This window comes from Papio anubis, chromosome 13, assembly GCF_008728515.1.
Source record: "Papio anubis isolate 15944 chromosome 13, Panubis1.0, whole genome shotgun sequence".
Classification (NCBI taxonomy): Eukaryota; Metazoa; Chordata; class Mammalia; order Primates; family Cercopithecidae; genus Papio; species Papio anubis.
The window spans coordinates 69,486,842-69,511,393 of record NC_044988.1 but is presented as its reverse complement, the minus strand read 5'-3'; the positions used below and the strand labels follow the sequence as shown (position 1 = coordinate 69,511,393).

General features: G+C 42.9%; 1 protein-coding gene across 1 annotated transcript in view; it reads right to left on the bottom strand.

Annotated features, from left to right (window-relative positions):
* Positions 1 to 24,552, bottom strand: part of INVS (inversin) — a 198,059-nt gene that overhangs the window by 6,801 nt on the left and 166,706 nt on the right. Inside the window, 4 exon segments of the mRNA XM_017949687.3 lie at positions 1,340 to 1,755; positions 1,757 to 2,055; positions 8,884 to 9,167; positions 22,039 to 22,251. Of these exon segments, the coding sequence (XP_017805176.2) occupies positions 1,340 to 1,755; positions 1,757 to 2,055; positions 8,884 to 9,167; positions 22,039 to 22,251 (1,212 nt within the window).

Sequence of the window (24,552 nt, the reverse complement as noted above, 5' to 3'; positions counted from 1 at the left end):
GATGCGAACGGAAGCCTCTCCCTGGACCTCCCAGGAATCCATCTTGTTTTCTCCCTGCCAATGTTAAGGAGAGAACGTCTTCCTTTTTCTCCTGACAGGAACCTTGATATCTGGCACACCTGTGCCCGCATTATTTCCTTGCCTTGTCTCCCCATCCGTCTTCCTCTCTCCAGTGATGGTGGCAAAATAACTTCCACCTATCTCTTTTCTTGAGACAGGGTCTCACTCTGTCGCCCAGGCTGGAGTTCTGTGGCATGGTGATGGCTCACTGGCCTTGACTTCCTGGGGTCAAGCGATCCTCCTGCCTCAGCCTCACAAATAGCTAGGACTACAGGTGTATGCCACCATGCCTGGGTAATTTTTGTATTTTTTTGTAGAGACGGGGTTTGGCCATGTTTCCCGGGGTGATCTCGTCTCATAACCCTGGGTTCAAGTGATCCTCCCACCTCGGCCTCCCAAAGTGCTGGAGTTACAGGTCTAAGCCACTGTGCCTGGCCAGCTCCCACCTATTGGTGATGGGTCCAGCTCCTCTCTGGACACTCATCACTGTAAGGCCTAATTTAGGTTTAGGCTCTAGTGAGGCTTTCAGCATGAAAGAGATTATGAGACGTGAACATTTGTAGCAAGAAGACCGCTCAAGTCCTCCCATAATCACCCCCCAGCAGCATTTGTCTCTAGTGTATTGGGACACTGTTTCAGGCTTTTAGGACAGCCTTCACCCCCACTCCCAGTGCCTACTACGTATTCTGAGCTTGGTAGATGCTCAGAGAGGTTTACATAATACAGTTTAGTCACTCAATCTCTTATATCCAGACCCTGGTTTAGGTTTTTTGAGTATGACTAGTTTCTGGGTAGTAAAGACATAAGAATAAAAATAAAGTATCTCCTATGTGTGGTAATTTAGAATTAATGAAGTGTGCATTATCTCATTCTAGTAACCTGTCGTATTAATAGGACATGTGCAACAATTATTAAATCCTGTTTTACAGATGAAGAAGCAGAGGGTCGGGGGGCCACGAGATTTGCCCAAAGTCACATAACCTGTTTGAGCTTACCTGAATCTGACACTTCATGGTTACAAACCCAGGACTTTTTCCTTTACCCCATGCTGTGCTGGGAGCACTTTCCCATCTTTCTAGGCAAAAACATCTTCCAAATGGTTTACACAATGTAAATTACTAGGATCTTGTGTGAATTTCATGGGTAGGCTCCATAAAATTGGCCTTATCATGCCACCAAATGGAACTCATTGGGAAAACATCAAAGAGCACAGATGTCATGTTGAGAATACCAGTAACAACCAAAGAACCACAGATGTGGCAGCACCCCATTTTCCTACCTTCGCCAGGCACGCTGGATGACTGCCGCTGCCTTGTTCTTTTTGCGAAACAGCTCTTTCCTCCTTCGTTCTCTCTGAATTATCTGCAGTCGGAGCTCTACAGGGAGAAGGTCAATATTCACACTTTGCCCAGAGAGACCAGGTACTGGATCAGTCTCCTTAGATACCTGAAAGTCCTCGGACAGGGTGGATGTCCCCAGCCTCCTGGCTCCTGACCTCAACTCCTCTGTGCTCTGTGGCAAATCTGAATAGAGCCCTCCTGCGAGCTTGGTTTGTGTCACTTTGTTTCTTGGTGTACGATGGTGCGGAGGATTCTGCCCAGCATGGACTGCCTCCCCCCGGGCACTGCCAGGCCGGCTAGAACCAGCTGGGGAGCACCTTCCTCCTTTGAGCTCTTGAGTGCGCCTTTTCTGGGGGGGCACATTTGGCCTTGGGTTCTGTGTCATGCCGCCTGCTGGGCTTCCAGTGGCTATCGTGTGGTGGAAGGCTTGCAGCTGCCCGCCTGGAGTCCTCTCCTTTCTCATCAGGCCCAGCCACCCTGATACAGGAGGGCTGCTTAACGAAGCCTTTCCCCTTTGCACACCGCTGATCACCAGCTGTCTCACCTCTGGACTTCTCAACAGAGGGAACTCCTGGATGCCTGTTTCCATCACTGCCTTCATTGGGTCTGAAGTGGACACAGGCAGATTGGCCTTTAGAATGTTCTCTGGCTGTTTCTTGGGGAAACAAAGAAAAAATATCGTCCAAAACTTGCATAGTAGGATAATTTTGCTAATATGTTCACATAAGATATTCAGACTTAGACTATATCATTACCATAATAGTGGCAAATACGACTAGGAAAAAACTGTTTAACTTCTATTTCCAGCAATATGGTAGGTTAGATAACCTGAAGCCCTTCTCACCTTAACAAAAATAATGGATATCCTTTGGAAAGCACTGTCATGCCTTTAAGAAAATAAAGGAACTCTGGAGGCCAAAAACAAAGAGAAAATTGAAAATCAAAGCAATTAAGTGTGTGAGCTGATCCAGTGACTGTCTAGGCAGGTAATGGTGGTGGAGTGGGCAACAGATGGTCTTATTAAATATCTGGCTGTATTTTAACATCTACATAAGAACAGAAAATGAGGCCTTGCAGGAAGAAAGTTAACTGGAACAAGACTCTACCTGAAGCCAGCACTCTTGAAGGGATATACCTTTTGGAAATAATCCAGATTTTAAAATCTGCTCTCCAGCACTTGGAGATGACAAGGAAGTTTGTTTCAGCTCAGGTTCTGGATAGGGTAAGGAGTCTCCCATAAGAATTTAAAACCAAAGTCTTCTTCCTCACATGGGCTTGGTATTCATTTATTCTCAATCCATAGGAGACAGTAACATAAAAACTGTTCTCAGGATGGAGATATCCCACGATGCCTCACAGAAGCAAACACAATATTGCTTTAGTGTGACATGCTCTCAACTCAGGCTGCACAAAGGGGTCCTCTGAAAATGACTAACATCTAAAATGAAAAATATGCCAGGCACAGTGGTTCACACCTGTAATCCTAGCACTTTGGGAGGCCGAGATGGGAATCATGAGGTCAGGAGTTTGAGACCAGCCTGGCCAACATGGTGAAACCTTGTCTCTACTAAAAATACAAACATTAGCTGGGCATGGTGGTGTGTGCCTGTAGTCCCAGCTACTTGGGAGGCTGAGGCAGGAGAATCGCTTGAACCCAGGAGGCATAGGTTGCAGTGAGCTGAGATCGCGCCACTGCACTCCAGCCTGGGTGACGGCGAGACTCTGTCTCAAAGAAAAAAAAAAAAAATCTTACTAAAACAGGCACATAGATTATCCAGATAATGTGTTTTCAGAAACAGACTTTAAAATAACTGTTCTGGCTGGGTGCAGTGGCCCAGCACCTTGGGAGGCTGAGGCAAGAGGATTGCTTGAGCCAAGTCTGAGACAAGCCTGGTAACACAGTGAGACCCCACTTCTAAAAATAAAAAAACAATTATCCAGACATGGTAGTGCATGCCTGTAGTCCCAGCTACTCAGAAGGCTGAGGTGAAAGGTCGCTTGAGCCTGGGACGTTGAGGGTGCAGTGAGCTGTTTGTGCCACTGCACTCCAGCCTGAGCAACAGAGTGAGACTATGTCTCAATAATGTAAAATAAAATATTCTTAAGTGCCAAAGAGCTATCTAAACTATGCTACTCTTCATGTAAGAAAGAAAGGGATGGGCTGGGCACGGTGGCTCACGCCTATAATCCCAGCATTTTGGGAGGCCGTGGCAGGCAGATCCCCTGAGGTCGGGAGTTCGAGACCAGCCTGACCAACATGGAGAAACCCCATCTCTACTAAAAATACAAAAAAACTAGTTGGGCGTGGTGGTGCATGCCTTCATCCCAGTGACTCAGGAGGCAGAGGCAGGAGAATCGCTTGAACCCAGGAGGCGGAGGTTGCGGTGAGCCAAGATCGCGCCACTGCACTCCAGCCTGGGCAACAAGAGCAAAACTCTGTCTCAAAAAAGAAAAAACAAAGAAAGGGATATAAGAAGATATACCTCATGAGTGAGCCCAGGTGATCGAGAACAGGAACTGCCCAGGTAGCTGACGGGACTGTGAGAAATAATAAACTTCTGTTGTTTTAAGCCACTTAGTTTTGGGAGTGGTTTATTATGCTACAGGAGATAACCAACACAGATATTTATATCTATAAAAGAGAGGTGCTGTCTTAAAATATAAAATCCATGGTATTGACTTTGGACTGGTTGGTGAGCAGAAGCTGGGAAGGCAATGAAGACACTGCTGGTGAAGGCTGGAAGAGCAGAGAAGAAATTGCTGTGGGAATCTAGAGAGAAGTAAACCTTGTTATTCAGTGGCAGAATTAACTGGCAAAATTGTCACCTGCAGTAACGTAAAAGATAGAAAATATACCTAATGAAGCTGTAGATACAGTTCAGGAGGTTTCCAGATGGAATGTAGAACAAAATGTCAACTGCTTTTTAACCTACATATGACAAGGTATGGGGAGAAAGCAAATAAAATGAAGAAAAAACTGCTCCGTTTGCAAGCAAAATTTAGAGATAATGTAAAGATCGCAGGATGTGCTGGGTTAGAAAATAAAACTATTTTAACATTTTTATTCTTTCCAGCCAGCAAAAGTCTCATAGGCCTCAGCATAAAGATCAAATCAGGCCGGACACAGTGACTAACACTTATAAAATCCCAGCACTTTGGGAGGCCAAGACAGGTAGATTGCTTGAGCCCAGGAGTTTGAGACCAGCCTCGGCAATATGATGAAATCTCGTCTCTACGAAAAAGAAATGCAAAAAATTAGCCAGGCATGGTAGCACACACCTATGGTCCCAGCTACCCGGGAGGCTGAGGTGGGGGGATCACTTGAGCCTGGGAGGCAGAAGTTGCAGTGAGCTGTGATTGCATCACTGCACTCCAGCCTGGGTGACAGGGTGAGACCCTGTCTCAAAAAACAAAACAAAACAAAAAAAGTATGGCTGTACACCCTTTATTAAGTTTCAAAAATATTTAAGGTGGTATATAATAGGCCTTCTCAGCTCGACAAAAGAATTTCTAAGAATCTCAAGGGCATTTTCCCACAGAAATCTGAGCCACTCAAATGAGAGAAAAGCTTGTTTGAAAAATTATGGATGTGGCTTTTGAAATATGAAATGAATCCAATCAGATTCACAGGAAACCCATGAAGTTTTTGAGATAATCGTATTATTGAGAGTACCACAAGCTTGAACTGGTGACATAGTTCAAATCAAAAAGAAGCCTCTGGGGCCCCAGTATCCTATAGTCAGGAGACAGGCTGAGAAAGCTACTCAGCTGCAAACAGGGGCATTTCTTCAGAAAAGGAATGACTTCTCAGAGAGCAGAGTCAAGAATTCAGGTAGCAGAGCCAAGAGCCATGGAGAACAATGGAATAGGAAGGCACCAGGAGTAAAATGAGACCCTAATCAAGGAATTTTACCTCAGAGTAGGGGCCCTGGTAAAATGTGACCAGCTGGCTTTCAGAATTGCTATGGACTAATGGCTGCTATGCGCCTCCTATTCTACCCTTTTGTCTACTGTGGTTATTCTGTTCCTATCTCACCACTGTTTGTTGGGTGTGGGGGAGTGGTGTTGATAATGTATCTTTTTGGCTGATTGATCTCTGAATCAGAAAGAGTCCCAGCTGGTGAACCTGAACCACATCTGATTCATGTCTTAAAATCCTAGACTTCAAGTGTGATGAGATAATCAGGTTGAGATTTTGGGGTACTGAGATAGGAATGTATCAGTCTATTCCTATACTGCTATAAAGAACTACCTGAGACTGGGTAATTTATAAAGAAAAGAGGTTTAATCGACTCACAGTTCCACAGGCTTAACAGGAAGCATGACTGGCAGGCCTCAGGAAACCTACAATCATGGTGGAAGGCAAAGGGGAAGCAAGCACCTTCTTCACATGGTAGCAGGAGAGAGCGTGAGCGAGGGGGTAAGTGCCACACACATTTAAACCATCAGATCTTGTGAGAACTCACTATCATGAGAACAGCATGGGGGAAATCCGCCCCCATGATCCAATCACCTCCCACCAAGTCCCTCCCCGAACATTGGGAATTGCAATTCAACACAAGATTTGGATGGGGACACAGAGCCAATCCATATCAAGGGGTAAGAATATCTTGCATGCAGGAGGAATGTGAATAATCTGTGACCAAATAGGAACTATGACAGGTTGTTTAATAGCCAAAAATTCCTCCCATCTTCGTATGCACAAAGGTGGAATCTATTTCTCCACATCATTTGGTCTGGGATGGTCTCGTAATTTGCTTTGATCAATACAATGTGTGCAAATTCTAGAGTCTATTTCTCAAGAGGTCTTGTGGCTTTTATCTTTGCTTTCTGAGAATGCTGTCCTGAGACCACGATGTAAGGAAGCCAGTCTAGTCTACTGGAGGATGAAAACCATGTAAAACAGAGTCAAAGAATCCCATCTGATAGCTTGCATCAATTGCTAGACATTCAAGTCAGTATATCTTAGACATGGAATTCCACTGCTCTCCACCTGAATGTAGACACATGAGTGAGACCAGATGAAGCCTGTAAAGAAACTTTCCAACCAAAATAGAATCATAAAAATTAAATCGTTATTGTTCAAAGTCACTTCGTCTTTGTGTGGTTTGTTTACAGCAGTAGACAATGGAAGCAACCCTGCTCTCACAGATCTTGCAGTTTAGTGGAAAAAATGACAAGTAAACCAGTAATAACAGTAAAAAGTGATGATCTTTATAAGAGGGAAGTATAGGAGAAGTATGGGAGCATATAGCAGGAAACTATAGCCTCCTTTAGTGGGGAGATAAGGGTTGAACAGAAGAAGCAACATTATCCCTGATATCTCAAAAATAAGGTAGAGGGAGTGGCATCTGCAAAGGCCCCAAGCTAAGAAAGAACTCAAGGAAGTTCAACATGGCTGTCACATTATGGGAGCTTAATTAAAGCTGGTTGGATGAATAAATGAATGAATATGTAGCAAAGCATCATGAGTATACAATCCTTAAGGATTACACTGTAAAGTTGATTATGGAATTATATTCCAGAAATGTTTATAGTCATTTTATATATATATATATTTTGAGACAGAGTCTCACTGTTGCCCAGGCTGGAGTGCAGAGACACAATCTCAGCCCAATGCAACTAACGCCTCTCAGGTTCAAGCAGCTCTTGTGCTTCAGCCTCCTGAGTTGCATGTACCACCATGCCTGGCTAATTTTTATATTTTTAGTAGAGATGGAGTTTTCGCCAAGTTGGCCAGGCTGGTCTTGAACTTCTGGCCTCAAGTAATCTGCATGCCCCGGCCTCCCAAAGTGTTGGGATTACAGGTGTGAGTCACTGCACCCAGCCTGTAATCATTTTATGTATACTTTTCTGTAGTTGTTCTTGGCTGGATTAACGTGTGGCTCAATAATAATAGTTACTGAAAACCTAAGATGAGTTATGGGCTGTAACAAGTACTCTACATGAATTATTTCTATCCATAGCTACCTTGTGGTGTAGAAAGTATACCCTCACTTCATAGCTAAGGAAGTTAAGGTTCAAAGAAACAGGTTGAACTGTCCAAGCCCTGAATTCAGTAATCATGAAGTTCCAGAGCCCCCTTCTGAGAAAGTCCATAAGGTCAGGGCTATTTTCATAATAATACGAAGACATAATTTGCCTTTTTCACTGTGTTGGCATTTGCACTTAGATTTTGAGAAAGCTCCTACCATTTTCTAACTTCTAAGAGTAGCTCAATGTGTTTAAATTGCTTCATGCAAACAATAGGGTTCGTGCTGCACACTGTTCCTTCTGGGAGTCTGGAATTTTGGCATATGCTAGGCAGAGGGTATCTATGTGACTGACTCCAGATAAAAATCCTGGAGTCCTAGGTTCATGTGAGCTTTCTTTGTCAACAAAAGTTTGTCTGACTGGTTGTTAAATTTATTGCAGAAGGAATTAAACGTGTTGCGTGTGACTCCACTGGGAGAGAGCCACTGGAAGCTCGTGCCTAATTTCCTCTGGACATTGCTCCATACACCTTTTCTCTTTGCTCATTTTGCTTTGTGTCCCTTTGTTATAATAAATCCTAACTGGGAGTACAACTATATGCTGAGTCCCCCTAGTAAATCCTCCAACATCACCAAACCTGGTGGTAGTCTTGGGGATGGGGATCATGGGGACCCTTGACATACAGGTAAACTCTAAATAGGATAAACTGCAAAAACCCATGCCAAGACACATCATATTAAACTTCTGAAAGCTAATGATAAATTTTAAAATCTTGAAAGCAGCCAGAGAGAAATGACATATTACCTAGGACTGTTACAAACACCAATTTGAAGGACAGTGGATTTCTCATCTGAAACCATGGAAGTCAAAAGGAAATAGCACAATATTTTTCAAGTGCTAAAAGAAAAGAACTGCCAACCACGAATTCTACATCTGTCTTAATGATTCTTCAGGAATCAAATAAAAACATTCTCAGACAAAGGAAAACTGAAAGAATTCGTTGCTAGCAGACATACCCTTAAAGATTGGCCAAAGAAAGCTCTTCATACAGAAAGGAAAGGATACAAGAATCTTAGAGCATCAGGAAGGAAGAAGAAACAACAGAAGAGCAGAAATACGGGTGCATAAAATGTTATTTCCTTTGTGAGGTTTATAAATTGTATCTCATGATTGAAACAAAATTTATGACACCATCTGATACCTAAGCAATGATACTTAAAAGTGGACAAGATAAATGGAAGTGAGGTTTTCACGCTTCACTCTAAAAAAGAAAACAAAACAAAAAACCATAAATCAATCAAGATGGAATGCTTAAAAATGCTGAAGTAACCTACAGGAAGGGAAAAAAAGAGAACTGAGAACCAGAGGAAACAAGTAGAATACAAATCATAAAGTGGTGGTCCTAAGTGCTAATATAACAATTATCTTAAGTGTAATTGGTCTAAATACACCAAAGAAAAAAGCCCACAGTCCGTGGACCAGCAGGAGATGACAAAGGCAATACACCTACCATTTGGCCTTCTGGAGTTTGTTCCCTGCAAATCCGAGGAAGCATACTGCTCCTTCTGGAGGGCTCTGCCTAGAGACCCTCCTGGAGATCCTCTGCTGTCTCTTGGCTCAGGGCCTTGGGCCACGTTGCCAGTAGGAGGCTGCTTGCTGGGGGCCCGGCTCTGCCTGCTGGGTGCATCCCGGGTGCTGGGCAGACAGGGAAGGGCCTGGGGTCTGCAGGAATCTGGGCTTTGCTTTCCTTTTTGCTGTTCTGCCTCTTTTCGTTTGTTTTCTTCCTCTCGCTTTCTGGAAGCAAAGTCAAAGAGGAAAAGGAAAAAAATGTAAAGAGTATCACCTGCTCAAGTGTCTCTGTGTGAGATTTAAATTTTAAGAGGCGCTACTACATCACAGGAGATATTTGGAAATTTGCATTTTCCAAGAGCAGTCTTTTCTCCAGATAAAATAAAAACCACCTCTTTCACACCAGGCCTTATAGCCCAAAAGATGACGGAGCTGAAAAGTTTATAGATCAGTCTTTGTGCTGTTGAGACACGAGAGATAACCAGGCAACTTCTCTGAATGTGAAACATAACACATTCCCAACGGTGTGTATGCCCCAAGCTTGTGTGTGATCCCTGGAGCTACCTGTACCACCACCCGTTTTTCTCCTGTTTCAGAAGGCACACCAGAATGCAACTGAGAATGACAGTCAAAGGGATAACCTTGAATCTGCTCTATTCATTTAAAAAAGCCCATTGGCAAACCTTAATGATCATATAAAAAGTCACTTGCAAAGTACCTTGCCAGTGATTAAAACACACCTGTGAGTTGCAAATGCTGCCGTTAAGAGCTCTAGCTAATGAGTCAAATCCACTCATTTTACAGATGAGACCCAGAAGGTAGGGTGATTTTCAAAAAGTCACACATGAGTAGCTGGTGGCAAAGCTGGAACCCTTGGGTAGCAAGAGAACAGACAAGGGCTGGGGAGGAGGGGCCCATCTAAAGATGAGTAGCAGGGTGAGGCAGGTGGGTCTAACGTGGCTCAGAAAGGTAGCCTAGGCCCCTAACTAAGGACAAAGGAAGGGGCTGAGTTAGGGGCAGGATTCGTTTGACCACTGCTGTTAATTTGTAGGGATTCCCAAGGCAAAGACAGGAGGAAAAACAAAATTTCTGAGTCTCTCTCTCTGCTGGGCACTGAAGATACAGAAATGACGACCACAGATTTCAGGTCCTCCCCTAAGGAATCTTCTACCCAGAAGGGGACAGCCAGGAAAACAAAGACCTAATTTATCATGGAAGAAATGTTATATTTTGCATTTATTTATCTTTTTAAAGACAGGGTCTTTTACCTAGGCTAGAGTGCAATGTGCAGTGGTGCCGCCTTAGCTCCCCGCAGCCTTGAACTCCTGGGCTTAAGCGATCCTCCCACCTCAGCCTCCTGAGTAGCATGCGCCACCACACCTGGATAATTTTTAAATTTTTTGTAGAGATCGGTGGGCGGGGTTACGGGGGGGTGGGGTGGCGGTGGTCTCGCTTTGTTGTCCAGGCTGGTTTTGAACTCCTGGGCTCAAGCCATCCCCCAGCTTTGGCCTCCCAAAGGGTTGGGATTATAGGCGTGCACCACCACGCCCAGCTGAAAAGGACTTTAGTTGTGTGCTCCTCACACTTTATTGGGCTGAATCACCTGGTGTCTTGGTAATTATGGATTCTGACTTAGAAAGGCTGGGGAGAACTCAAGATTCTGCATTTCTAACAAGCGCCCAGGTGATCCAGGTGTTGCTGGCCCTCTGGCCACACCTTGAGTAGCCAGGCTTAAGAGCACAGGAAAGTCTAACATGGACTGCTCACTATACCACTAGGTGGAATGAAATGTACAATATGAAATGTGATTCTCCACATTGACACCAACTTTTTGTAAGGTCCACCTTGCTCACACATGAGCATGCCATCTTTATAGGCAACCTGACAAGGTGCAGGGCTAAGGATCAGGCACCGAAGCATGAGACAAGGTGGAGACCCTAAGCTGCCAAGCAGTCATAGAATCCAGACTGCCACGGACTACGGCATTTGAAGCAAAGCTTATTTAGATCTCAAGGGACAGGAAAGCCCCAGCTGACAGATACTTGGGTTACACTTTGATTTAAAACCTTGTCAACTTGTTAAATTCCCCTTCTGAAGCTCTTTCCTCCTGTATGGAGTAGCCCCTGATCTGGGGTCCAAGCTTGCTTATCTAACAGTTTTCTATTGAGTCCCATTACCAAGAACATGGCCAGATGGGTCGTGCTAACTCCTGTACAGCTCTAGTGTTTTTATTCGACTCTGGTTTTGTGACATCTTTGCCACCTGCTAATGACTGCGGTCTACAGGCCAGCTGGACAGCCTGTCATCTCAGAACCTGAGATTCATACGGATGCGAGCAGGCGCCATTTCAGTGTGATCTGTCTGGGACAAGGCTGCTTTTCAGAAGAAGGTGGAAGCATCTGGGTGGCGGAAGTGCTGCTAATAGATTTAATAGCCTTGCTCCAGGAAGGCAGAGGAAGAAGGGCTGTGCTTTTTATCAGCACCGATGAGCAGAGCTGTTTTAAGGGAATGATATTGGCTCATTAGACAGACACATGTGGGTGTCTGTCTGGGTTGGCACCTATATGGATCTCACTGCCATTAAGGGGGACTCTGAGGTGACAAATTAGACTTTGTTATTTGAGCAGTCTCCTCTTTCTTTTTAGGAAACCAAACAGCTCCTTATTCAATTCCAAGAAGCCTCTCTGTAGCCAGTCCCGGGGCAAACCTTATCACTGCAGACCTTTCTGGGCCTTTAAACAAAGGCAGTCACATGAGGAACAGGGGATCCAGCCTTTTAAAGTGGTCAGGACATCCAGAAAGCAAGAGGGCTTTGACTTCTGGAGATTGCTTTGGAGGGGGGATACAGGGGAGTGATTTTTCATTTTGGTAGAACTAAGTAAGCAGAATTAGGAGACAGAATGCAATCATCTGAATGAATAATTAGCCCCTGGTCTGATAAATATAATTAATTTTTTTTAATTGATGCATTTTACATTAAAAAAATCTTCCAGGTGGCACACGGCCCACAATTGTGAAGTTCTTCAGAGCAGTGGTTCTTGATGTAATAGCAGTGATCACTGGATATTGGGGGAACCCACCCCCGATAATTCAATGTAGGTTCTTTTCTATTTTCCCTAAGTGTCAGCCGGTCTGAGAAATAAAGGGAAAGAGTACAAAACAGAGGAATTTTAAAGCTGGGTGTCCGGGAGAGACATCATATGTCGGCAGGTTCTGTGATGCCCCCTGAGCCACAAAACCAGCAAGTTTTTATTAGCAATTTTCAAAGGGGAGGGAGTGTACGCATAGGGTGTGGGTCACAGAGATCACATGCTTCAAGGGCAACAAAAGATCACAAGGCAGAAGGTCAGGGCGAAACTAGAATCACTAATGAACTTCCATGTCCCGCTGTGCATGCATTGTCATTGATAAACATCTTAACAGGATTCAAGAGCCTTGAACTGGTCTGACAGAATTTGCCAGGCTGGAATTTCCTAATCCTAGCAAGTCTGAGGGTGTTGCAGGAGGCCAGGGCGTGTTTCATCCCTGATCTGCAACTGCATAAGGCAGACACCCCTAGAGCAGCCATTTTAAAGGCCTCCTGCTGGGAATGCATTCTTTTCCCAGGGCTGTTAATTATTAATATTCCTTATTGGGGAAAGAATTCAGCGATATTTCTCTTACCCATTTTCAGTAATAAGAGAAATATGGCTCCGTTCTGCCTGGCTCCCAGGCAGCCAGACTTTAAGGTTATCTCCCTTGTTCCCTGAAAATCGCTGCTATCCTGTTCTTAAGGTGCCCAGATTTCATATTGTTCAACCACACATGCTTTATGAACAATTTGTGCAGTTAACGCAATCATCACAGCACCCAGAGGTGAAATATATCCTCAGCTTACAAAGATGACGGGATTAAAAGATTAAAGTAAAGACAGGCATAGGAAATTATATGAGTATCAATTGGGGAAGTGATAAATGTCCATGAAATCTCCACAATTTATGTTCTTCTGTCACGGCTTCAGCAGGTCCCTCTGTTTGGGTTCCCTGACTTCCCGCAACAATTGGGAAAAAACGGAGTGGGATTAAAACTGGAAATTATGCGTAACCTATATCCTATTTTATCTATATTGCTGCCTTAAAACTAAAGCAGCAGCAGTAACAACAACAACACAAACAATTCAGCTTCTGAGAGTTGAACATGACCCCACATGTATGTGTCTCCCTGGGGAAAAGGTCCAGAACCATTGCTCATAGTGTAAGAGTTTGAAGAAACCACAGTATATTGAGGGTGACACCCTCATTTGGTAGATAAGAAAACAGGCAGAGAGGTAAGTGACTTACCCAAGGCTACATGGTAAACTACAGACAGAGCCAAGATAGAACTCAGCTGCTTTATCTCCTGGTAAAATTCATCCCCATGACAGAGTTGTTTTTAAAAATTTCACCTAACTTCTTCCATTATTTAAAAAATTAATTGGATCATATGAAGAAGCTGGGGATGCCACTTCAAACTAATCATTCACAGTATTTAAAAATGAGCTTTCTTTTTTATTTTTATTTTTAGAGACAGGGTCTCACTCTGTCACCTAGGCTGGAATGCAGTGGTGCAATCATAGCTCACTGTAACCTTGAACTTTTAGGCTAATTTTTAAAAAAATATTTTGTAGAGACAAGGTCTCCCTATGTTGCCCAGGCTTGTCTTCAACTCCTGGCCTCAAGTGATCCTCCCACCTCAGCCTCTCAAAGGGCTGGGATTACAGGTGTGAGCCACTGCACTCAGCCATACCTAGCTTTCAATGTAGTGTTTAGTCCTTAGCTCTTAGATTCAATAATTGTCCTGAAATTTAAATGTTTTTTTCTTAAGTTATAAAGAAATGTCAAAGATCTTTAATCAGGGCCGGGCACGGTGGCTCACGCCTGTAATCCCAGCACTTTGGGAGGCTGAGGCGGGTGGATCATGAGGTCAGGAGAGTGAGACCATCTTGGCTAACATGGTGAAACCCCATCTCTACTAAAAATACAAAAAATTAGCTGGGCATGGTGGCAGGTGCCTGTAGTCCCAGCTACTCAGGAGGCTGAGGCAGGAGAATGGCGTGAACCTGGGAGGTGGAGCTTGCAGTGACCCGAGATTGTGCCACTGCACTCCAGCCTGGGCGACAGAGCGAGGCTCTGTCTCAAAAAAACAAAACAAAACAAAACAAAAACAAAATTTAATCATGAAGGTACACTATGTTATAAAGATCTATTTTACTTGTAAAGCTTAGAACAAATATCAGAGAAAGAACCAATATCATTCTAGTTGATATGAAAAATTTTTAAAAGTTCTATGACACAGCAAACAACATTTCTGCAGGAAAATTATTAACATGGCAGAATATTAGTGGATAAAATAGTCCCACCTTTCTCTCTCTCTTTTTCCTACTATGTGAAGAGAAATTGGGTAGACAATAGCTTCTAATGGGCTGCTAATTTAGTCTGGTTTGTACTGTCTCTTTTAGAGCAATTTTTGTAGCTCTTCAGAGGCTCACAGGATAAGAAAGTGAGAAAGTCAACTGGGGATCAAATCTTTGACAACATCTGTTTCAGGTCCTGCGCTCCACAGGGCGAAGAGGGGTTTCCAGACTCTCAGCTGATGGGACTGGGGCTGTCTACCCAGGAATAAAAGATTTACAGGACACATCGCTGCTTCACATTGCTCGAGGGCTATTATGGGGCAGAGATATTCCCCCAAAGCCCCCTAAAACCAAATCTAAGACCCACAGAGAGAAATTTTTACAAATTACTAGCCTGGATGAAAATCTGGCAAGAAAAGGGCTAAAAAGAAGCTGAGTGATCAGAAATTTTAACAAATTTTAACAAAAGCTGATCAAGGGCAGTAACTTAAATGACTTGAATGTACGATGGCTTCAGCATCTCAGGAGTGGATATATCTATTTGTGCAATATGGCAAAGTCTTGACTCTGGCCCTGCATAGTTGGAGTTATGGAAGTTGATATTTTTTCTACCCCACTATGTGCCTTCTAAATACTGCGACCCATAAGAGAGTTCTATTTGCCCACTTTTGACACGAAGAAATTAATTCTATCAGACACTGCAGAAACAGGCAGGCTCTTTCCCATCCCATGAATATTCAGGTTTCCATTGCCATGAATACAAGACCTAGTGAGGTCTGAGAGATGTGATTAAAATGCTTCTACAGAAAAGAGAAGTCTACTTAGTGTGTCCAGTTGTACTGATTTAACCCAGCTTTGCCTAAATGCTGCCATTCTAATTACTTGTCCTGGTGTAGGCTAGGGACCAATTGATATTTGTAACTTTCTCAAGGATTTAGGAGAATATTGGTGTGCTCTGTTCTGTTAGTTTTGAGGCTAACAGGAAGAGTGTTATTGAATTACATTATAGAATTGATAATGGTGGCTTGGCACCACTCTCTTAACAACGAATGGGATCAATAGTGGCATAACTGAATGAGCCAGATGGTTATTCAATCAGATGGTTGCTAGCATCTGGGGACAGCCTCTAGCATGGGCTTGGCTGGTAGGAGGATTCCCTTGAACCAATTAATGGTAGGTAGCTTAGCCTTGAGACTTAGATCCATGTGCCATCTCTCTTCCTTACTAGCTGTGTGACTTCAGGCAGGCTAACCTTTTCGTGCCCATCTCTGCATTTATAAAATGAGATTAAGGACAGCTGTCATGTCTACTTTTTTTTTTTTTTTTTTTTGAGGCCAGTCGCTGTCGCCCAGGCTGGAGCGCCCAGTGGCCTTGATCTCGGCTCACTGCAAGCTCCGCCTCCCGGGTTCCGCATGTTCTCCTGCCTCAGCCTCCTGAGAGAGTAGCTGGGACTACGAAGCCCTACAGCCGGCTAATTGACCCCTGAAAACGAGGGACTCACTGTAGTCGATCTCCCTGATGCCCAGCAATCCGCCTGCCTCGGCCTCCCAAAGTGCTGGGATTACAAGCGTGAATGTCTACTTTTTAATATTTATCTATATTTGTAATATCTAAAATCCACATTATTCAATCGGGCTTCCATTTCTTATGGGTATGTTTTTGGTTCCTAGAGACAAATTAACATCAACATCAACTATTTGGCTAAGCTTCCTTATATCTTCTAAACAAGAAACAGGGTATTTACCTGTAGTTGTTCTTCCCAATATTCTCTTTTTTTTTTTTTTTGAGATGGAGTCTCCCTCTATTGCCTAGGCTGGAGTGCAGTGGCGTGATCTCGGCTCACTGCAAGCTACGCCTCCCAGGTTCACTGCCATTCTCCTACCTCAGCCTCCCGAGTAGCTGGGACTACAGGTGCCTGCCACCGTACATGGCTAATTTTTTGTATTTTTAGTAGAGACAGGGTTTCACTGTGTTAGCCAGGATGGTCTCGATCTTCTGACCTCTTGATCCGCCCACTTCGGCCTCCAAAAGTGCTGGGATTACAGGCGTGAGCCACTGTACCCAGCCCTTCCCAATATTTGCTAAATCTGGCAGGGATAGGACTTGTAAACAGTGTGAGTCTAAAAAGTTTACAGAATCATGGTTTCATGTTCAAGTACAGACAGCGGTCAGCCCCTTTGCTCTGGTCTTTCTTTTTAAAATCAGAACACAGACTGTTATAATCTGTCAAATGATAATTTTCTCATGACCAATATTCAGGGAGTTGGAAAACCAAATGAATATATAAGTGCCAAAGAGTGTTGTGAGGAGAAGTGGTATATAATGTGTTTGCTGCCTTGAGCAAGACAAACAAGTTAAAGTTGTACACTTACACAGAGTCACAGTATAAGAACTGAAAGAGACCTAAGAGAGGATTTGGTCCAACCCTTCCATTTGACAGATGGGGAAACTAAGGTCTACAGTGATCAATGGCTTATGTAATGGCCTTTGTAGGGGAATTTACTGAACATTTATTTATTGAATGCTTACTATATACCAAACATTCTAAGGTACTAGAGATGTTGAGGTACATAACACACAGTCCCTGTTCTCAAGAAACTGACAATCGAGTTGGGGAATCAGACCCATACGCTCCTGCCAATAGTGAGTTCTAGATGTGATGAGTGCTAAAGGAGAGGTAACTACACAGAGCTATGGGAGGATGTGGGAGGCACTCACTAATTAAACAGGGGGAGAAAAATGCTACATATGAAGAATGAGAGAGGAGTAAACTGAGAGGTTACTTCAGGCAGAGGGAGAAGCACGCATAAGCAGAGACTCAGAAGAGATCTCAGAGACCAGCTCCTCACATAATTTTTTTTTTTTTTTTTTTTTTTTGAGACAGGGTCTCTGTCTGTCTTCCAGGCTGGAGTGCAATAGTGTGATGTAGCTCATTGCAGCCTTAACCTCCCTAGCTCAAGTGATCTTCCCACCTCCCTAGTAGCTGGGACTACAGGTATAAGCCACCACACTGGCTAGTTTTTGAATTTTTTTGTAGAGACGGGGTCTCACAATGTCTTGAACTCCTAGGCTGGTCTCAAACTCCTGGGCTGAAGTGATCCTCTTGCCTTGGCCTCCCAAAGTGCTGTGATTATAGGCATCTTTACATAATTTTAAAAATTCCTTATACACTATCATGGAGAGATGATAATTCCACTTCTGTTGGATCATTTCCAGTGAGAGGAAAATATTACCTTATGAGACGAAAAAGATTTAGCTCTCACCTTTTCAGTTGCATGGTGTCTAGGAGTTTGTCAGATTTTTATCTCTTCATTGTCACTGAATAACAGGCATAGAAATAGCTGATCTTTAACTCCCTCTTGAGGGAATAAGAAAATGTCGTGTGTCTTAGGACCTTTGACTTACAGAATGTTAGAGCTGGGAGGGACGTGAGAGATCATTTAGTCCAGTGGTTTTTGTCTTTTTGTGTGTGACTCATGGACCCCATTTGGAGAATGTGATAAAGAAAGTCTATAGATGCTCTCCCGCAAAACGCATGTGTGCTTCTGACACAAAATGCTGTGTACAGTTTCAGGTATTCATGGATCCCTGAAGCCCATCTTGAATTAAGAAACCTTCTTTCCATTTTACTGACGAAAATCTGAGGCTCAGAGAAGTGGAATGGCATGAAAGAGAACAATGGAAGTAATTCCCCATGGGCCAGATGACTTTGTGAGCAGATGAGTCAGACACATGGGCCAACCATTAACAATCTGGTGATGTTCAGGGAAGCACTGACTAATTACGAAGTGAAAAGGAGACGAGCAGTAGCAATGGAAGTGTTATGAGCAGTTTTTTAAAAATCTGAAAGTTGGTTTATGAAAAGGGGATTTAGATTTTTCTCTTTGGCTTCCAGGGGTAGATTCAAGTCCAAAGGGTAGAAAAGAACTTTTGCTAGACAGAGCCCTCCACTAATGGAATATGTTATCTTGAGAGATACAGGACTTCTTGCACTTGACTTTTTGGGGGACACAGAACCACCTCTCGTAGAAGGGACTTAAGCATCACAAGAGTTTGAACTGGGTGACCAAAACTGGACATGATGATGTAACTCTTAGAAACATAATCACATATACTAGCTAGGAAGAAGCTCAGGTCTCCCAGACAGAATGGTAAGTGAAGTGAAGAAAGTTCAGGTTGGCTGAGATATCAGGTGGGAGGGTGGTGGTAGTGGAGAGAAATGAGACTTAGAAATGTAAGTGGAAGTGAAAGAAATGTTGAAGGATCTTACAGAGCACCATGGCTGGTATTTAAGAATGAGGGGACTGGGCGCGGTGGCTCATGCCTGTAATCCCAGTGCTTTGGGAGGCCGAGGTGGGTGGATTGAGGTCAGGAGTTTGAGACCAGCCTAGCCAACATGGTGAAACCCCATCTCTACTAAAAATACAAAAATTAGCTGGTTGTGGTGGTGCACACCTGTAATCACAGCTACTTGAGAGGCTGAGGCAGGAGAATGGCTTGAACCCAGAAGGTGGAGGTTGCAGTGAGCCGAGATCAAGCCACTACACTCCAGCCTGGGCGACAGAGTGAGACTCCGTCTCAAAAAAAAAAAGAAAAAAAGAATGAGGGCTTGTATAGAGTGGTGGTGGCACAGAAGAATGAAAGCAAAGGCTATCAAAGGGGGAATGCACACAATCAATGGCAGCAGCACTAGCAAGCACCTAAAAAGGCCAGAACAGAGACAGACTGTGGTGATGAGCTGTTTCCATCTGCATGTCTGTGTGTTGCAGAGTCTGAAGTTATAGTGAAAACAGGACATGCAAATGGAAACGTACAATGATCTAAAGTGTTGGCAAGTGACAAAAGCATAGCAGAAATGCCCACTAGGCAACTGAAGATATGAGATTAGAGTTCCAGGAGGTCAGGGTGTGAGACAGATTAGGGGGCTATCTATAGACATGAATTAATTTAAAATTTAAGAGTAGATACATTTTCAATGGAAAAAAGTATAGCATGAGTAGAAGTCTAAGAAGTTCGCCTTCAAGGCTGACTGCAGTGTGGAGATGGAATAATTTAAAAGATGTGAGAAGGGAGAGTCAGAGAGTTACAGGAGATCTGAGATTCGAGTGAAATAAGAACCTGGCAAAAAGCAAGCTTCAGGGAAGAAGGGTGATCAACAGAAATATGGTTTTATTTTAGTGAACACTCAACTGTGTGCTTTGGCAGGTAAATTATAGTAATGTTCATTTTGGCAACAACATAGGCAGTGCAGTGTGAATTATAAAGTGCTTTTAAATCGATTATAGATATATGTTAAATAGCATTTTCTAACATTACCTGCCTTGGTAAATATCACTACAACTTTTTTCTGTCCCAGTTTCTCTTTCAGTAAATTAGAAATTACTTTACTTAAGTTTAATAAGTGCCTTTTACATCCTCATTTTAAGGAAGATGATTTCTGCCATCCTAACATAATAAACTGGGAAAGGTACACCAAGGTGACATGCTGTCCCTGGGCCAGCTTAGTCAATGAGGCAGCAGCAGCAAGGACTGAGTTTAGCATCCCGATGTTTGTTTCTTCAAGCAAGAATTAAAAGCAAAATTAAACACTGACTCAGATTTTAAGAAATAACTTTTGAGAAACAGAACAAATGAAATCAGTTTCTCCACCATTTAAGTATATCTCTTGGAGATCTATAGCCTCCCTTTAGGGGACATACAAAGTCATTTGTGTAGCCTTTGTTGAGTCTCATCTTATATTCAAGCAGATATGACTGCAAATTTTGAAAATAGATTCTCACACATTAAACTGGAGCTTATGGAAACATCAGTATAACAAAACACAACATTCCATCCCTTTACAGAGATCATTTACTTGCAACTCAGGATAATTGGTCATGTGTATTATCTACTTATGGTTGCCACTCACAAGCAGAGAACTTTTATAAGAAGGCTGGAAAGAGAGGTATATAGAGGCTTTTAGGTTGATACTGGATTCTTTGGCAAAAGTGAAAGGAAGAGGGCATCATTAAGAGAAGAGAGCAACATAGTATTTCCTGGGATACCATCTACTTCAGTAGCTTCAGAGTCACAGAAAATGGTGTGTTTCTATAAATCTTATTTACTGAAGGCTGACATGATGATTAACATTCCAGTACATAGTGGTATTTAACTTCTCATTAAAATGACTTATCTTGCCTCTTATTATTACTTTTAATGATTATTTAGTACACTTATGCTTCCCCCTTGAGGGTAAGATGTAGAAGGATTTAAGAGTTAGAAGGACTGAAGATTTAGATTTAGAAACATTCAAGATACAGCCAGGAAGTTATCTTTCAAGAATCTTCCCAGACTGGGCACAGTGGCTCATGCCTATAGTCCCAGCACTTTGGGAGGTCAAGATGGGCAGATCACTTGAGGTCAGGAGTTCAACACCAGCTTGGCCAACATGGCAAAACCTCATCTCTACTAAAAGTACAAAAATTAGCTGGGTGTGGTGGTGCACGCCTGTAATCTCAGCTACTTGGGAGGCTGAGTTATAAGAATCACTTGAACCTGGGAGGTGGAGGCTGCAGTGAGTGGAGATCATGCCACTGTACTCCAGCCTGAGTGACAGTGAGAGACTGTCTCAAAAAAAACAATCTGCTTGCCCACATCTTTATCATCAGAGTTTATGGTGTCTGTATTTGCTAATGTGGTACACTGCTGCTATTTAAAATACTTCTACCCAACATATCTATCAAAGAAAAGGCAAACCAAAGTATAATATAAAATAAATCTTTTTTTTTTTTTTTTTTTTTTTGAGATGTAATCTCACTCTATTGCCCAGGCTGGAGTGCAGTGGTGCCATCTGGGCTCACTGCAACCTTTGCCTCCCAGGTTCAGGCAATTCTCCTGCCTCAGCCTCCACCACGTCCAGCTAATTTTTGCATTTTCAGTAGTAGAGACAGAATTTCACCATTTTGGCCAGTCTGGTCTTGAACTCCTGACCTCAAGTGATCTGCCTGCCTTGGCCTCCCAAAGTGCTGCGATTACGGGTGTGAGCCACTGCACCCAGCTTTAAAATCAATCATTTATGTGAAATAATCAGAATGTGTAATAGGCACAGTCATTTTGTATCATTGTCCAAAAAAAAAAAAAAAAAAGCGAAGTCCTTGAGGCAGGGGGGATTTTGCTTTTTTAGTTGCCATTTTCTCCCTAGGCACTAGCCAAGCGTTTTGTCTGCACAGTAAGCATTCAATCAATATTTCTTGAGTAAATTATTTAGTACAGATGTTTTAGGAAATGGGTGAAGGACAGTAAGCTATTTATACAAGTTGGTTGCTTTAATCAAATTAAAACCAGACTTAGATTGATCTAGTGAAAGTAGGCTAGATACTGGCATGTTTCTTTTGGAAAGAAAGAGAGGAAGGGCAAGAAGGGCAGTTATTTCTTTACAGCTTATTCTAGGAAGCAATCCCATCCCCAACTCCCTGCCATGAGTGGGAGTGCTTTGTCCCTGTGCTGAAACATTGGGACTAATCTAGAGGAATCACCACCCAGCAAAGGTTAGGCCTTTGTCCTTCACTGCAGCCTCGGTCCCAGAAGACGGAGTGCTGAGAAGAGGGAAGGTGACTGGTTGCAGGGACCAACAGTAATTCACATTCTCATCTGCTTCCCTCTCCTGGACACCCCAACACCCCCCACACCCCCACTTCCACCCTGATTCTGGGTGGCGAGAGTGCAATCTGCATAGCTCACACTTACTTGGCAGCAGCATCTTTTCTCAACTGTTCATGCTTCATGAGGAGATTTTTCCTGTCTCGGAAGGCTTTTCTGACCTTGTACCCTTTGTAGACAGCTTGGATTTTGAAGGCGGCGATGTCTTGAATGGCTGCGATGGACAGGGCACCGTGCTCCAACATGAACTGGATCACTTCATGGCGCTCACCAAGCAAAGCATAATCAAGGGGTGTGTATCTGAAGTGGGAGGAAGATTTCTTTTTTTTTTTTTAATTTTAGAATATAATTCAAGGCACAATTAAACTGAAAATATTATCATGCAGCAGAAGGAAACTTCATTCTAAGATGTGGAATATTCCCCAGGCAAAGCCACCTTCTCTATAACAGGGCTGTTCTTTTTTTCTCCAAGGGGCACAAAACAAGGTTGACTACTGTGGGTCAGGTGCTTTGTGCTGCTAACCATGGCAGTTCCTGAGTTTTACTCCCTGGCAAACAAATAGGGGCCTATTGGAAACACATGATCACTTCCCTTCTTTCCCATGTGCCAAATAATTCCCTGCCCCTATCTAAAAAGGTAGTGAAAATATTAATTGTGAGATTTGTGAATTTAAGCCCATGATTACTGACAGTTAATGCTTATGAAGTAAAAAAACAGAGCTCCAAATGGAGAAATTCGGTATATGATAAGAATGGCCCTTTACATTTCTGCAGAAAAGATGGATGACTAAATAAATAGTGATGGGACAACCAGGTAGCCATCTGGGGAAAAAAAAGAGATTCTTATACCACATTTTATACCAAAATAAATTCTGGATAGAGCAAATACCTAAATATTTTTAAAAGGAACCATGAAAGTACTAGAAGAAACCAGGAAGATTAAAAACAAAATGATGTTGGAAGTCTTTTCTAAAAAAAAGATACAAAAGGCCTGGGTGCAGTGGCTCATGCCTGTAATCTCAGCACTTTGGGAGGCTGACACGGGTGATCACTTGAGGTTAGGAGTTCGAGACAGCCTAGCCAACATGGTGAAACCCCGTTTCTACTAAAATTAGCCAGGCATGGTGGCACATACCTGTAGTCCCAGCTACTCAGAAGGCTAAGGCAGGAGAGTTGCTTGAACCCAGGAGGTAGAGGCAGTAGTGAGCAGAGATCACACCACTGCACTCTAACTTGGGCAACAGAGTGAGATGCTGCCACCAAAAAAAAAAAAACCATAGAGATGCTTCTCTATGGTTTCTCTAAGAAACCATAGAGAAGACTGACAAATCTAACCACATAAAAATAACAAAATTTTACAGGGTAAAAAAACCACCAAAGACAAAGATAACAGTTCCCAGAAGAGTAAATACTAATAGCTCTTAACATATAAAAAATACGTTCAACCTCACTCACTTAAGAGAAATATGAATTAGACTAACATGAGAAAGTACCTTTCAATGATGATCAGATTTGCAAAAATCAGAAAACTTAGTAACACACTGCACTGGCAAGGATAGAGAGAGTCAGGCTCTCTCATATACTACTTTAACTTTTAGGGAGGATAATTTGGCAATATTTATCAAAATTATTCACATACATATGCCATTTGACATAGCCGTTTCACTCTTAGGAATTTATCTTACAGATCTGCTCTCATGTGAAATGCTTTATGTACAAAGCTACTCACGGAAGTACAGTTAGTCATAGCAAAAGAATAGAAACAATCTCAATGTCTATCAACAGAGGACTGCTTAAACAATGCACAGGCCATCCATATAATGAAGACATCTGTATATGCAGTCATTACTGCTGTAAATGAATAAATAAAGAACAATCTCCAGGATGTATTGTTAAATGAAGACAAAGAAAAAAGCAAGAAACAGGAGTTATTATGGCATGTTCCATTTGTATATTAAAAAAAAAATCCCTGTATGTTTATCTATAAAAATGTATTTCCAGAAGTTTTCCAAGAAACTGCTAACAGTGATGCCTCTGGGGTAGGAAAACTAGCTGTCTCAGAGGCAGGGGTAGGAGGAACATTGAGTCTTCAGTGAACGTCCTTTTAAATTTCATACAGTGTATATACATCACTGTTTTGACTATAAGGGATGAATATTATTGTCATATTGTTGTATATTTAAATCTCAAATGGCAGCTTTCTAGATGTGTTATTTTTGGCACATTTTTTTTCTTTTTTTTTTTTGAGACAGGGTCTCACTCTGTTGCCCAAGCTGGAGTGCGGTGGTGTGAACACAGCTTACTGCAGCCTCAACCCCTTCTGGGCTCAAGTAGTCCTCCTGCCTCACCCCCCCCCAAGTAACTGGGACTACGGGCACGTACCGCCAAATCTGGCTAATTTTTGTTTTTTTGTTTTTTTGAGATGGAGTTTTGCTCTTGTTGCCCAGGCTGGAGTGCCATGGCGCAATCTCAGCTCACTGCAACCTCTGCTTCCCAGGTTCAAGCAATTCTCCTGTCTCAGCCTCCCGAGTAGCTGGGATTACAGGTGCATGCCACCACACCTGGCTAATTTTTTTTGTATTTTTAGTAGAGACAGGGTTT